The sequence below is a fragment of the Macrosteles quadrilineatus genome, unplaced genomic scaffold (assembly GCF_028750875.1).
Source record: "Macrosteles quadrilineatus isolate MER2022 unplaced genomic scaffold, UCM_ALF_1.0 Scaffold_1__1_contigs__length_201487025, whole genome shotgun sequence".
Classification (NCBI taxonomy): Eukaryota; Metazoa; Arthropoda; class Insecta; order Hemiptera; family Cicadellidae; genus Macrosteles; species Macrosteles quadrilineatus.
Window position 1 is genome coordinate 152,863,956 of NW_026542594.1, and position 17,000 is coordinate 152,880,955.

At 36.9% G+C, this 17,000-nt stretch overlaps 1 protein-coding gene across 2 annotated transcripts; it reads right to left on the minus strand.

The window, feature by feature from the left end:
* Nucleotides 1-1,259: 1,259 nt before the first annotated feature.
* Nucleotides 1,260-16,416, minus strand: LOC128987548 (mannose-1-phosphate guanyltransferase beta). Of its 2 annotated transcripts, none has more exons than XM_054408462.1 (3): nt 16,172-16,416; nt 5,943-6,661; nt 1,260-2,142 (listed from the first exon to the last, which is right to left on the minus strand). In XM_054408462.1, the coding sequence occupies exons 2-3, from the start codon at nt 6,652-6,654 to the stop codon at nt 1,742-1,744; spliced, it is 1,113 nt and encodes a 370-aa protein (XP_054264437.1). In that variant the 5' UTR covers nt 6,655-6,661; nt 16,172-16,416; the 3' UTR covers nt 1,260-1,741. The 2 variants fall into 2 exon arrangements, with proteins under 2 accessions (XP_054264437.1, XP_054264428.1); XM_054408453.1 differs by lacking the exon at nt 16,172-16,416 and adding an exon at nt 15,891-15,987.
* Between the last annotated feature and the right edge of the window lie 584 nt (nt 16,417-17,000).

Sequence of the window (17,000 nt, forward strand, 5' to 3'; positions counted from 1 at the left end):
CAAATTTCCAACACACATATAATAGATACCACCTGTACTTATCGCACACATATCAAAACCCCTGTACTTGGCAGTCCTGTGGCAATTCACATTTTACAGTGACGCTATACAGCCCCGCCATATTTACTCACATGTATATTTCCGCTACATCACAAATTATATAGCCCATTCTCCTAAAAATAGTGTGTACCAAAGTAGAACCGTAGAACTAAAAGAGTGTTTTTTTCACCTCATCTGTGCGGAAATTAAAAGGTGCAAAAGTGTCAAGCGTTTATATTGTTTTATATGTTCATAGGTCTCCTGACACTCTATTTCTGAGATCCAAGTTCATAAGAATCTACTGTATTATGTTATAGTAATTTACGCAACAATTGCGTATAGATAGTATTAACGACAGGAGTGGAAATTTAAGGTATGAGCCTTGGCGAGTGCCTTAAAAACTTCTATGAGTGTTGTTAACACTATTTACACGAGTTGTGTTTACTACTTTACCTACGACAGTGTTTTAATTACTAAAAATCACTACTCATAACTTCTAAGAGAGGTTATGTTTTCCTTTATAACCTCTCATTGCCACTGACAGTGATGCAACGAAACATCGTTACCAAACACTAATTTCACCACTCAACAATTAAATTGGCCTGAACAGCTGATTAGTTGAAGTTCGAATCAATAAAATTTTACTTCTTCTCTCTCAATCCTTGAACCTCATTGGTCCGTTACCCGTGTTGTTGCTGTTATGAAAGCAAACAATGCTTTTTCCTACAGTTACCTAACAATGTACATGTTCTCTCACTGATTTGAGAAAGCAAAGTGGCCAATTCGCTCATCACTCCAGATTTGCAACGTGAAGGCACGAAATAGTGAGCGCGTAACATGCAGGCAACGTCGTATGCACGCGAAATACGTTGGCAGCACTGGCTGTAAATCAGCTGGTCAGCTGTTATACTGTTGTATTTGTCACTCACTTCACATTAAATGTTATATTAAAAGTTCACTTCTGTCTAAAAATAGGTTATGTTTCTTCACAAATTTATTTGTTTTATGGTAACTGTAGGAAAAGTATAATGTGCAACTCGAGTTCAAAGTACAATTGCCTCACTCGAGAAACCATTCCTCACTCGCCTTCGGCTCGTGTGTAAGGATTTCTCTCGAGTGAGTCAATTGCTCACTTTTCTCACTAGTTGCACAAATAGGCCTAACTATTGTTATGTGAAACTTTTCAATTCTAAGAACTGAACTGAAACGGCTATTTTAAAAAACGGTCGTAGGTAAAGATATTTTAACAATAATTTGTTCTTCCTTGCATTGAAGTCATTATTTTATTCTTTAGTGTAAAACATAAAACTAAATAATAATTTTTGAATGTGTTATTATTACCATTATCAAGTGAAATGGGGACGTCAACTAGGTGTGTATTTTAATCCAAATATGAGTGGTGAAGGATGAGTGTAGAATGGTGTGAGTGATCTTTGTAGCTTTGTTACTGACAGAGATCTAATTAATACATAGTAAATGACATATTTGTTTCAAGAGTAGTTTTAATTAATATACACTATTTATGTGATCATTTATATTGTTGCACTTGTTGATTTAAAACTAATTACATTTGTATAAACGGAGAATCAAAGATATCACAACCTGATGGATCAAAGACTAAAACTATTAAAAAATAAAAATATATTATGTATATATTTACAAAGTATACAAACACGAGGAAGACTTAACGGCTGTAAATATGTTACATTATGATTTGAGGGTCAGGCACTGAAGAGGCGATAGATTTGTGAGGTAACACTTGACCTCCGTTGACATACAACTCATCTTTGACAATGACGTCTTCTCCTAGCACGGTGGTGTTCTCCATACGTACCCACTGGCCCACCACACAGCGCCAGCCGACGATACAGCCGTCTAGCCACGAGTGTGAGCGCACTGTCGCACCGCGCAACACCGTGCTGCGCTTAATGCACACTCCATTCTCTATGACGACGTTGGGGCCAATCGTGACGTTAGGTCCGATACGACAGCCTTGGCCTATCTTGGCTGTGGGATCGACCAGGACATTGCCGACAATACCCTCACCAGCATGCAGCTGCTCTGGTGATTTCTGCCGAAGAGAGGTCAAGTAGAGGCACATACCTGCAACATTAACTATTCTTAAGATCTAATTTTGGTTTCTTGATTACAGAATACGATTGTCTGTTTTAAATAGATACATACTGTTACAGTAAATAATTCTTATCAGTATTCCATCAGTTTACTTATCAATTGGATTAGATCCAGTTCAGCATGTTTTAACATCCGGCAAACGGTGTACATATGTGCTTTCCATGGCCCCCACAAGGATGGGGCTGGTGCAACTCTGGTCACAGTAATTTTTTATTTTTGTTTGTTTATTGAACGATATTTTACAGCGGATCATAGATTTAAAATTCAAATAGCTTACATGTAGTTATTACAAAACCAAAGTGAAAAAATGAAAAATTATATTATTCTAGATTTTAGGTTTAGTGTTATGAATTGGTGAAATGGTGAAATTCACTTGACTAGTATTCAGACATTATTAATTATTTTAGTGAAAAGAATGTTAAGAAAGCTATGATTATATAGATCATAGACCATCATACATCAAAGTTTAGGTAGTACCATTAAGGCTACATTATCAATGACAAAGGTAAACATGGACAACCTAATTAATGCGGCTATGAGTAGGAAACATTTGTAGAAAACGCTTAAAAATAAGATCAGCTTTCCAAAAATAATACAATATATAGCCTACAAGAAATGTTGATTATATCGAACTGTTAGGCTAGGATTATACTAGGACGCTGGCGTCCGAGAGGCCAGCGTCCGGGATGCTAACGGGGCATTAAATCAAATGGGGGCGATTATACTAGGGATGCCAGCGTCGGATGCTAAAAAAGCCACCGGACGCTCGATTTTGTGCCTCCTTGGGAACGGGGTTTTATGGGGTAAAAAAGGGGTTTTGTCATATTTCTCCCTAGGTAATTTTAATTAGCTTAAAAACATATAATTAAGTAAGTTATATTAAAGTGTTTTTGTACGGTTATTAGTTACGGATAAAATTCAAAGAAGGGTAAATTAAAAATTCCCATGTTATTCTTATGGAAAATAATTTGCTTGTGTATGGATATATTTTGGTCAAACTTGGCCAATTTGTTTCATACTAAGCTATTAATATTTTACTAAAAACACACAATATTAGCCTCTTTAAAGCAGCAAATCTGGGTACTCGTTAAACCTAATGTTATTTAAATAGATATAAAAAAAGTTACAAAACATTGAAATAAAATGGCAGTCCGAGAGGCTAGCGTCCCAACACAAATCACGTAATTTATCGGCTCGAAGTGGGACGCTAGCGTCCCGGACGCCAGCCTCTCGGACGCTAGCGTCCTAGTATAATCCTAGCCTTATGTACAATGTGATTATTTCCATTAGTTGCATATAAACCTTGAGCTGACTCTTTTAAACTCATCAGAAATTATGACTGTTGTTATTCATTATTAAATAACTCCTGTAATACTTTGCAATTGCTTGATCTCGAGCAACATAAAATACACTAGTCAGAGTATTTTATGTTGCATACAATTAAAACGTGCCAAACACATTTGAATTGTTTGGCTCCCAAGTTAGTCATAATCTTATAATTTTTATAACTTGAATTTTATTCCCGGTTAGTTGGCCTACAATAAATCAAAACACAAAATGGAAATTTACTTTCAGTACCTTAAAATAAAAGTGGATGATTTACTTTAATAATGGTTTTACTCATGTGGTCAAATAGAGTCTATTTCAAATCGTGATTTAAGTTTCAATGGCATTAAAACTTCTTCTTTTCAGTTTCACGGAACAAACTGATCCAATTTTAAGTTTACACAGCTCTCACACATTTAATCTTATATGGATCCTTTTACACAATGCAACTAAATGCCATAAAATTGACTCTGCAAAATTATGCACAAACCCTTAACAGCAAATATCTGGCTCTATACACCATGATCTATTATGCCTTGGGGTTTGCCGATTTCTAATCTAAAGGTAAGAACAACTCAATTTTTCTAAGGTTTGAGCATTGAAACCGGGCTAGAGCTAAACTTTTAATTTCCTAATAATATTGTGAAATGATAGCTATATAACTTATAAAATAGTCCAGATAGCTATGTAAATCGATGTTGAATTACCAATAATCAACATGTCTAGGATAAACTTCTGTTGACAATTAGGTATCACTTTGTCTTGTTCAAGCATAACCCGTTTTAACATGATCGAAGTTCAAGAGGAGTGTTTTTTTTATTATAATGTCGACCTCAGAAAAAAAAACCAAGACAAGTTTTACATATAGGTATCCTAAAATGACTTCTGGTAAGGTGACTACGCTACACCTCTGACCAAATATATTTCACTTACTCATGTCCCTAAACCAACGATCACATAAGACCAATAGATGGAGCACGCCTATCTAACTAACATTAAAGCAGGTGAAGCCAGGTCCGCCATCTTACTGTAGGATAGAAGCGCTAGATGTCGATGAAAATGGCACCAAAACTCAATGTTCCGCTTCAAAATAACTCGACATTTAGCCTACTTAGACTTAAGTTATATGGTTGAAACTTCGTATGAGTGAAGTCAATAAGTCTATGACACTATTGGTTTTAATTAAAAGTTTAAAAGTTAGTATTTTCTATTTTAAATCTTCAAATAAAGTCGGTACTTTTAAATGAGTTTTAAAATATGACATGAAAAAGTTCGTCGGCTGCTACTTTTTTTATTTTTTGGTCAGGTAAGTTAAAAAACGGTGGATTTTGTAGCTAAAGAGTTGAACCTTTTGGATCATATTTTTTTAAATTTTTAGCTGGTGTAGTTTGGTTGTAATTTAAATTGTAATATAGGGGCTACCCGCCGCGCCGCGTGGCGTCATGCGGGCAGATTCTGCCTACAACGTCACTTGTAATACAGTTTAGATACTCAAATTTGGAGCTATACAGAAAAGTTACTAAACTAATTAGAAAAACACGGATTACATATAAATGTTCTTCGTTTTATTCTTTGTATTCATCTAAAAATTAACATTTTTTAGCTCTTTCATAAAAATTAATATGACAGTCAGAATATAAAGGAGAGTTGTATAAAAGAGTTTCAGAAACTATCTTGTCACTTTGAAAATTCGTAGATTGTAAACCAAACATCAGAACTTTATGAAACTTTAATACGATGTAGATACATATATTATAAACAGATTTGTAGCTTTTCAGAATTTTCCTTTCGCCCAAAAGGTTTTTGTTGTTAATTATGTAAACTAACTTTTTCTAAGAAACGGTAAACGCTAGAAGAAAAATCAAAAGCGTATTTTGAAGGTCATTGTGTTAGTAACAGAAATATTTCTAATACAAAGGCGTATTGTCATGGATACCATTGCTATCGACTAACATTTAATTAGTTGCGCGCGGTACTAGGGCTCATCACAGCCGGCAGCCGCCATCTTAGTTAAGATTAGTGAAAAATACTGGCTTCACGTCGCGGCCAACATGCTCCATCTATTGGTCTTATGTGATCGTTGCCCTAAACGTACGTTTCAATTCAAGCCTCTTCATGATTACAAATTACACTAGGGAAAAACAAAACTACTAAGAAACACAAAGTCGCACCAGTGTGCAGTGCTCCAAATGATTCAATACTTTTTGGCTGGTGACACGTCTGTGGTGGCGAGCAGAGTCGGGGGCTCTGGCCACGGGCGTGATAAAGCCACCAAAGTGGTCCAATGTGCTTTTGTACATATAGACTAACTCAATGAATTTGGCTGGTTGTGCTACCATGATGGCCTAGTGTGCAAAGGCCTTTATAATGCAAGAGTTAAATGTTACTTGACTTGTAAATTACCTAGAAAAACAAGTGGTACAAAAGAAGTTTGCTATTCTTACCTTTCAGAAAATCTTTAGGTTGACCAACATCCATCCAAAAACCTTGTAACTCCATTGCATACAATTCTTTTTCTTGAGCCATAAATGGAAAAACTTCTTTTTCTATACTCATGGGGCATAGCTGAATTCTCTTGAAAACACTTGTATTCAAGATGTACATTCCAGCATTTATTTTGTTGGACACAAACTCTTGAGGTTTCTCAATGAAACTCTCAATGCATCCATCTTCACCGTACAAAACCACTCCATACTTGGAGGGTTCTTCAACCTTAGTGACTACAATTGTGCCTTCCTTTCCATGACTTTTGTGGAATGATACCAATTCTTTAAAAGGGAAATCACAAATGACATCAGAGTTTAGTACAATAAAAGGTTCGTTGCTAAAAGACAATAAAACATCTTTCGCAAGAGCAAGAGGTCCAGCAGTGCCTAAGGGTTCAGTCTCATATGAAAACACTAGAGTCACTCCTAATTTCTCGGCTTCTTCTCTTAACTCCTGCTCCATTTTATCTTCCCTGTAAGAAAGAGCCAAAGTGACTCTTTTGACTCCTGCCTCCACAAGGGCTCCTATCTGATGTAGTAACATTGGCTTGTTGGCAAACTCCACTAAAGGTTTAGGCCTACTGAGAGTGAGGGGACGAAGTCTTGTACCATATCCTCCAACAAGAATAAGAGCCTGCATGTCCCCTAGTTTTGAGTCTGCTCCTCGCATTGTGAATCTGAAAATAATTGTATCATTGAAATAATGTCATACTCTTTACAGTAATATACTCAGTACCAGGTGGTGCTAGAATATAAGAGGAGTGTGACAGGTCGAAGAGAATGTGGGGAATTTTCTTTATCAATTGCCCAGGCAGATTTACATTTGTTGCTGGAGTTTTCAATGAATAAGGCATTATAATTGAGCTTGGCCACCTTTACTGCCCTTTTGTAGTTCTTCACTAGGGTCTTATACTCTAACTTACAAAGACTGTCACTACTTACAAAGGTCAGATCATAGGCATGTCTTACCTGCTGCCTGAGACTGTCAAGATCAGGAGTGTACCAGGCACGTGAAGTGTCCTTTTTGAGTTTGGTTTTGAGCGAGACTTGTACACAGGAAAACACTCGTCAAACACATGCATTAAAATTTCACGAAATACAGAAAACATGTCCCATTATCTGTGTAGTCAGTCGAAGTCCAAAATTGATCAACTAATCATGCCAATTAATCAAGTTAATTTTGAATTTGAAATTTGAGATATTTTGAAGAGAAAAGTGTCTTTTTAAGGCAAAGGTGCTGATCTTATCAGGCTCCTGAATATTATCATTGACTATCCTGAACAGAATGCCATCATGATCTGAATAATGGAACGGTTCAATACAACAAAATACATAATATTTGGGGATGCTAGAAAAGACATTGTCTAGGCAAGCATTCCCTCTGCTAGGCTGGTCATTGTGGAAGTAGAGGTTAAACTCCCTCAGAAGGTTGAGAATAGTTGCCACCGACCTCTTGGTAGCTGACCATTCCATCACAGACGTCAGGATTTCTTCTAAAGCGTCCAAGAAAAGCCGCTCATCACTGTCTGGGGTTCGATATATGGAGATAACACATAAGTCTATGTGAGGTAACAAGGACACCACATGCTTCAACTATTTTTTTCAATACAAAAGGGCCGACGGATCAAGAGGTCTGCAGTTAAGTTCCAAGCGAGCGTAAATAAGAGTACCATCTCTACCATGTTCTAATCTAGAGAAATTGTTGACTAGGTTATATCCGCTGAGGTTAAAAAAGTCTATACCTGCCACAGGAATCCAATGCTCAGAAAGACATATTACATCACACCACTGATGCATTGTAAAGTTCTCAAGTAGAGTTAACATACCTATCAGCCCTTGGATGTTGAGGAAGAAAAGAGTAAGCACACAAAAACTCAAATTTGAAGGCATTTTACTTACTTTGTCTTTTGCACCATCCATGTTTATTTCTTTGAGTCGGTTGGCACTGATTCCTCAAAAAAATTCACAATCTGAGTAGGCCTATCGTCAGTAGAGCTACTTATAGGTCTAGGCCTAGAAGTATGAGGCGGGGAAAAAATGCCGATTAGTATACCAGTGGGCCAGATATCAGGGTTTATGATTTCATCTACATGCTCAGGCTGTACACCGATTTTATAAGAATTATAAGATGTGTGTCTCGTAGGAAGATTTTCACAGACAAAACTGAGATCACCACATGATGCTTTCAAATGGTCACTTTCAGTTGTGTAGTAGCTTGAAATCTTGTAACATAGATCCAAGATTGTCGAGGAACCGCAGTGAGTTTGTTACTACTGTTCTTACCAGATACCAGTTTTTGGCTTTTACTTCTTCAATTTATTACCACCACAACTCAAAACCATTGAAAAACCAGTCACCTTCAATAGCAAACTGAAGCAATACTTAACAGATAGGCCACTGCACAGTCCCCGACTTCATTGAAGAGCACACCTTCCAACACCAGAGACATGAATACTGTAGGCCTACAAAACCCATTTTAACCCTGGTCCCAAGAAGAAATGTGATGATTCCCCGATCCTGGGATTGTGGAGAAGACACCGGATGGTAAATGGTAAATAAGAATCAATTTTATCCAATGGAGTCATAAATCTAAGTTCCCGTAGGCCTAACTTAAGTTAACTTAGTTCAGTCCATTTCAGGAGCAGATGCGTCAGAGGTCAGTAAGATACCAGATGGCATGTGTTAACCTTTTCACAAATTATAAACATTTACAACAAAATTGTGGGCGATTGGGAAGTCGTAGAATGACAGGAGAGGGCTCAAATTAAAAGTCTCGAATAGTTTAATTCCCAAAATTATTGTTACACAATATTAGTTACGGTATAACGTAAAATGTTCTCCATAAGAAAAACATTATAAGCCATTTACTGCTGATTTTTGTTTACTTCAATACAGCTGATCATGATTTATCACTCCAGTACCGGTACGCAATATTAATATTTTGATAACTTTGTCGCTGAAAAAATAATTTGAGTAGGCCTAAGTTATTATTTCAAAACATACCGTAGCCTATGTTAAAGATTTATTCTGCACTTTTTTTTAAACTTACTATCATTTTTAGTTTGAGATGTATTTTACTGTTTAATCAATATTTTGTATGAAGTGGAATAGTAACCTTAAAGGCTACCGGTACCTACTCTTAGAAAATAGCCTGGGAATAAAGATAAAATACTGTAGATTCCGACGGACCATATATTTATTTATTAAGCAAGTAGCCTATACTATGACAAGTTCCAATGGGCGGAAAAAATTTTGTTGGAGGAGATTTTAAACAGGTACCTACCTACTGTCTGTTGCTCCAAGCAAAAAAAGGCTGCACTTTACTTTACGCCCTACGCTCATTCAAATGAAAATATTGATTATTAGATTTGCGACGAGATTTTCTGCACTGGAAAAATATTACAAGTAAGTGCAGTCGCAACCGTTTGCCGGGGATAGCTCAGCCTACGATGGCTGGGTAAAATTCCAGGGTCTGCGATAAGGTCAGGGAAACCACTAGGCCAAAAGCCGGGTCTAACCGGTATAGGACTGGCTCATACACGGGCACTGTGAACAAGTCAAAAACAAGTCACCAAAACAAACGTGCAATAATCACTACCAGGCCTACGCCGATTCTCCACACTCCTAGGGGGTCGTTGCTGACTACGCAACTCGGGCTTCGTCCTAACTATCCAATAGTTAAGCCCAGAGTGCCTAAAACACGGTGAGTTACACGACGACTTGCCAATAAAAACCACAACGCGTGTTATCACCAGGCGGGGTCTACTAGGCCACTATAATCCAATACACAACTCTAATGCCCAAGCTAAGAATCAAACAGTTCACTCAATAATCGTACCACATAATAATATACAAGTACACTATAGGTAGAGTGACTACACCACTAGTAGCTGGTCTCAATAAATACCAAGCCAAACAAGCAAAATTAAATGACAATTGCACTATTAAAATATTGAGCTACTTAGTAGCAGATAAATAAATACTAAATACGATCCAAACACTAGATAATTATATTATCTGATAGCCGGTACTCCGCTATCCAAGCTACCAAGATAACGTGTTGGATTACCAAACAAGCTGTTCAGGTTAAATTAAAATAATCAAATGAATAAACAATAACAACCCTACTACTGCTACTGCTACTACCAACTTTATGTTACAAATCAAATCAAATCAAATCAAAGCTTTATTTTCCAATAGACATTACAAATGCATGTGGAATGGTCAATGAAGGTATTATGTTGGGAAACATTTGTCAAGGAAGAGTACAATAGATGTAGAGTACAAGGTCAAATCAAAATATACAAAGATAATATAAAATACATGCAGATGAGGATAACTATAAGAGAAAAAAAAGTACAATCATTACTCAATATTTAATGGTTTAGGAAATTCTAAAAAATCTTTAAGTTTGTAGAACGGATTCTTAACTAGCCACATATGAATTTTAGCTTTAAAAACTTTGTAAGGAAGTGATAGCAATTTGTTGGGCAATTTATTTAGACATTTTAGGCCCAGAATTTTATGACTTTTCTTTGTTTTGCTCAGTCTAACATGGGGTATATCAAATTGATGTCTGTTTCTAGTTTGAAAATCATGAAAATCACTCCTTATGGCATGTGAGTCCATTTCCTTAAAACTAGTTAACATGATATTAAATATATATAAATTAATAACAGTTAAAATATTAAATTCAATAAAAATGGGGCGACAATGTTCCTCAGGATCAACCCTAGCCATTATGCGCAGGACCTTTTTTTGTAATATTAAGACATCGGAGACATGAGAACTATTACCCCAAAAAATGATACCATAGTTCAAGGCAGACTGAAATAAAGCAAAGTAAACTGATCTTAAATAACTAATAGGAACTAAATCATTAAGCTTACGAAAAAGGCAAATCATTCTACTTAACCTAGTACAGAGTTGCGTTATATGATCAGACCAAGTCAGTTGTTTGTCAATATGGACACCTAGAAACTTTACCACATTGGACAGTTCAGCTTCAAGTGGGCCTATATCATGTAGAGGTCTAAGGCAAAATATGACTGATTGTGTTTTGTCTTTATTCAAAAGAAAACTATTAGCTGAAAACCACTCAGCAGCAGTATTGACTGTGTTTCTGACAGTTGACTTAAGATGCAAAAGGTCACTGTGACAAGATAGCAAGGTAGTATCATCCGCATAGAGATAGGAATTGCAACTAAGATTCATAGGCAGATCATTTATAGCAATTAAAAACAGAAGGGGGCCCAAGACGGAGCCTTGAGGTACCCCACAGTTGCTGAGGGCGATGGAGGACCATTCACCATCAGCGTATACCGCCTGTCTACGATTTGCTAAATAAGACCACAAAAGATTTAGAGCACTGTTTCTGATTCCATAAAACTCCAACTTATGCAGCAAGATCTCATGGTCAACACAATCAAAGGCCTTGCTAAGATCAATGACGGTGGCCCAGGCAAAATCTTTATTTTCAAAAGCCCTGTGAATGTCCCGAACCATGGCATCAATTGCATCCACAGTGGACTGTCCAACTCTAAAGCCAAATTGTTGTTTGTTAAAGAGAGAATTGTTTTCAAAAAAGCTGTTAATCTGATTGTGAATAATATGTTCTAGAACCTTGGACAGAACAGGTACTAGACTAATAGGCCGATAGTTTCCTGGGCAGTTTTTATCCCCTTTTTTGAAAATAGGACAAATTTTGGAAATTTTGAGACAATCAGGAAAGAATCCCCCCTGTAGACAGGCGTTTACACAGTAAGTCAATGGTGAAATTATTACATCAACAATTTCTTTAATGAACCAGTTGGAGATATCATAGATATCTTTGGATTTGGTATTTTTCATTTTAGTTATGACTGACATAACCTCACTACAAGTGACCAAAGAAAAGTGAAACTCTGAATTGTTGAAAGGAACTTTTTGTAAGAAATGATCATAAGTATTTGCAGGTTTCTTAATACTGTTTCTAATACTGTTAACAGAGTTAATAAAAAAACTATTTAGTTTATTTGGATGAAATGGAAGCTTATTACCGCTTCCGAGAGATTGGGAATTTTCTTTTACAATTGCCCAGGCTGATTTACATTTGTTGCTGGAGTTTTCAATGAATAGGGCATTATAATTGAGCTTGGCCTCCTTTACTGCCCGTTTGTAGTTCTTAACTAGGGTCTTATACTCTAACTTACAAAGATTGTCACTACTTACACAGGTCAGATCATAGGCATGTCTTACCTGCTGCCTGAGCCTGTCAAGATCAGGAGTGTACCAGGCACGTGACCGTTTCCCTTTTGGGTTTGGTTTTGAGCGAGACTTGCACACAGGAAAACACTCGTCAAACACATGCATAAAAATTTCAAAAAATACAGAAAATATGTCGTTACCTGTGTAGTCAGTCGAAGTCCAAAATTGGTCAAATTTATCCTGCCAATTGATCAAGTTAATTTTGAATTTGAAATTTGTGATGTTTTGAAGAGAAAAGTGTCTTTTAAAGGCAAAGGTGCTGATCTTATCAGGCTCATGTATGATATCATTAACTATTCTGAAAAGAATGGCATTATGATCTGAAAAATGGAACGGTTCAATACAACAAAATACATCATCTTTGGGGATGTTAGAAAAAACATTGTCTAGGCAGGCATTTCCTCTGCTAGGCTGGTCATTGTGGAAGTAGATGTTAAACTCCCTTAGAAGGTTGAGAAGAGTTGCCACCGACCTCTTGGTAGTTGTCACGTCAAACTGTGCGTTGACATCTCCACCAATGACGATCCTATGGTTGGACCATTCCGTCACAGACGTCAGGATTTTTTCCAAAGCGTTTAAGAAAAGCCACTCATCACTGTCTGGGGTTCGATATATAGAAATAACAATAAGTCTATGTGAGGTAACAAGGACACCACATGCTTCAATTATTTTCTCAATACAAAAAGACGACAGGTCAAGTGGTCTACAGTCAAGTTCCAAACGAGCGTAAATAAGAGTACCACCTCTGCCATGTTCTAATCTAGAGAAATTGCTGACTAGGTTATATCCGCTGAGGTTAAAAAAGTCTATACCTGCCAGAGGAATCCAGTGCTCAGAAAGACATATTAGATCACACCGCTGGTGCATCGTAAAGTCCTCAAGTAGAGTTAACTTACCCATCAGTCCTTGGATGTTGAGGAAAATAAGAGTAAGCACACAAAAACTCAAATTTGAAGGCATTTTACTTACTTTATTTTTTGTACCATCCATGTTTATTTCTTCGAGTCGGTTGGCACTGATTCCACTAAAAAATTCACAGTCTGAGTAGGCCTATCGTCAGTGGAGCTACTTATCGACCTAGGCCTAGAGGAACGAGGCGGAAAAAAATTGCCGATTAATATACCAGTAGGCCAGATATCAGGGTTCATGATGTCCTCTACACACTCGGGCTGTACACCGATTTTAAAAGAATTGTAAGATGTGTGTCTCGTAGGAAGTTTTTCACAGACAAAACTGAGATCACCACATGATGCTTTCAAATGGTCACCGATGTCACTTTCAGTTGTAGTAGCTTGAAATCTTGTGACATAGATCCAAGATTGGCGAGGAACTGCAAGGAGTTTGTTACTACTGTTCTTACCAGATATCAGTTTAGTCACCCTAGGATTATTACTTTTGACTGATCTAGGCCTAGGTTGTCTGGTCTTTTTGCGATAGCACACTCGCGAAAAACCATCCTCATCCTTACTCCTACACTCTGCATGATCACATGAAGACTCCAAAGACTGAGGCCTAGGACTAGGGTTTGCCGGTGCTTTAACTGAAGATAGGCCTGTAACAGGCTTACTAAGTTTACTACCCTGTATCTTGCCAGTTGAAACACTAGGTAAATTAGAAGTGCATTTTTTAGGCACAAAGTTAAGTTTTTCCTTGTTTGCAGCCGATTTAAGTGCATCAGAAAAGGTTTTGGCGGGATAATTTTCCTCACGATTAGGCCTAGACCAAACCGATTCAATATCAACACTGCTTTGTTTCTTGGGCATGATTTCACTGACGAGACCCATAATTACATCAAAAAGTTTATCATTACTTTCTTCTAATTTTGCTAGACGATCACACAATAATTCTATCGTAGCAGGGGGACCATCCTTCAGTTCACAAACAGGAACAGGTGGTTCATGTCCTTCTTCAATGTCTTTCTTGCATGCTGAACAAAACCAAGTAACTATATCACCAAGGCTCACAATACGGTCATATTTAACTTTCCCTAACTTAATACAGTGAATGTGAAACCAATTTTTACATTTTCCTTCACATTGCAGGGCATGGTCATTATTATTAACGATATTTTTGCAGACGCCACATTGACAGTTATCCTCATCTGCCGCCATCTTGATACTTAGCTGGGCTTCTGTTAATAGGCTAATAATATTAGCTACTAGCCTACTGGCCACGTGTTTCCAACTACGCACGCTAAATCGTGCAGCCTAGGTTTGTCGGGCCTCAGAGTTATTAGTAATATAACTAACTCTAGGTACAACGCAAAATAATATCTACTACAGTCAAATAAATTATATTATTTGCGCTCTAGCACCTGCCCAGAACCGTCAGGAATACACTTTAATATTATTCCTGACTAATATAAATCCTAACTACCGTCAGGCTTTGACCAGCACGGTTACAACTCTAACTCTCGCAATAAAACCAGATATTAATATTATCAAACTAATAATATCAAGTCGTCCACTCACCACAAGTGGGTCAGTACCCAACTTACACCAACACTCGGCGCGATCACACCACCAGCATATTCCGACACCACTGTCACGTACACCACTGGACGTCTCACTAGACACACGCTCGCTCTTCACTGCACGGGATCTACGACTAGAATGTCCTTCTCGGCTATCCAGTAGTCCCAGGATACCCAAGCTTATCCGAACTGATAAGCCGGGTCAAAGGGCGCTAGCCAGGTTCGCCGCCGCCGCTTGCTAATGCCAGCAATAAGTGCGCGGCCAAATAGCAAATATTTACCCCCCTAGGAAAAAGGCTCGTTACAGATTGTTTCATTCGATATATTGTTTGGTTAGTTAGGTTAACCTTACCTAACTAACCAAACAATTTAACTTATTGAATAATCGATATATCGATCGATATTTTCATTCGAATGAGTGTAGGACGTAAAGTATGCAGCCCAAAAAATGTTCAAATAATATAGCCTAGCATGCATGGTAGTAAAGGTGGAGCATCCAAATATATAACTGTAAAACTTAAAGGTAGTTTCTGTTTATTTACGTTTCTTAAACTAACCAAAAATATGCCTGTCAATGCTGATGAAAAGTAATTTTGTGATTGGTTTCGATAACTGAGTAATGAAACCTTAACCATTCGCAAAAGAATTAGGAATCAGCCGATGATTATGCCCATTTTGTTGGAATATGTAAAGTCAATCGCACCTTTTGAAGGAATACCACCACGTAAATTTACACTAATAGTAACTTAGTTTTTTAATGTTGATCAGAAACAAATCTAGGGTTAAGTTAAGTTTGGTCAATAGCGTGCCTTTACTTTACACTTCTTTTTAACCTTAAACAAAAGGAGTGAGTATAAACTAAGAAATAATAACTGTGTCGGGGTGTCAATTTCTTTTTTTTACCAAAACTAAGCTTATCTCAATAACTTACACCTTTAACTTATTTGCCTTTTCACATTTGACGAAGACAATTTCAAAAATTCCAATCAGGGAAGAATTTTTATCCTCATTAAACACAAGACCAAAGCTACCTTAGTAAACCAGTGTTTATAAAAGATATAATTACTACCTTTTCATTTTATACCTCTAATAAGAATTCTAATTATGTATTGAAAATAACATCAACAAAAGTAAACAAAGAGACTGTGTTTTACACACAAGATATGGTGTGCAGGGATAAAACTTACCTATCCTGACACATAGAAAATTTGATTTTGAGTTTGTTTAGGTACCGGTATTACAATAATAAGTTGTTTTACATTTGAGTTTTTTAGCGACTTTATGTCCCTATAAGCCACTAAGTTAGTTGTAATTATTTTGTTGTGTGGGCCTTGTGGTGTTTACTTTTTATAATCATAAACCATGGATTAAAACACACTTAACTTAAAGTTAATCCTGGAAATCCTTAGCTTTTTAAAATTTAAGTTCGATGAGAAAATAAAGAGCGTTGACAATGAAAAATACTCACCAAGTTAGATACGTGTCAGCCGCTTATCTATCTTCTGATGCACTTAACCTCAAGTGTTTTGATAAAAGAAAGCTGGGTTTTAATGACAAAAGTTGCCACATTGATTGGCTTTTAAAGTGTAAAGTGCAATCATCCTAACAAATCTTAGCTTAGGTTGCAATTTATTCAAAATTCTCCATTTTATAGGTTAATTAATATATTGATTACACAGACACGTCATCTCGAACTTTTGACGTTTTGTATGATGCTTCGCGACGACGACAACATGGACGTACAACAATAAACAACATTGCAGCAGAAGCCTTTTTTTTATTTTATCAACATTTTAATAGCCTTTGAATGTTGCCTGTAACTTTGATGTTTGTACGAAAGAAAATAAATAGGTATACAATTACCAATTAATTAGCATATTATTGTAAATGGTTGCTACACGGCCGCCTAAAGGTCCGTCAAATAAATGAACATAGATTTACAATACTACAGAGTCAATGAAAAACAAAGTTAACAAAATTGCCATGACGAATGGACCAATTTATTCATGCAATAAAGAGTGGGCCTCTTTATTGCTACATTGGATGGATATTCTTTATCAATAGACATGAGTTAGTCCATGAGCTGAATTGATGACTATAATCATTGACAATACACCTCATAATAATACAATTACCTAATCGTCACAGCGGTCACAGCTCTGAAATTTCCGTATATTACGGCAGTCAGCTTCCGTTCTCGTATCTGTCATCATGCATGGTGGAAGGAACAAAGTATCATGCGATCGTGGCAAAGCGTAGGCCTAATCTTTCAATTTCGTGAGCGTGATCCTCACGGA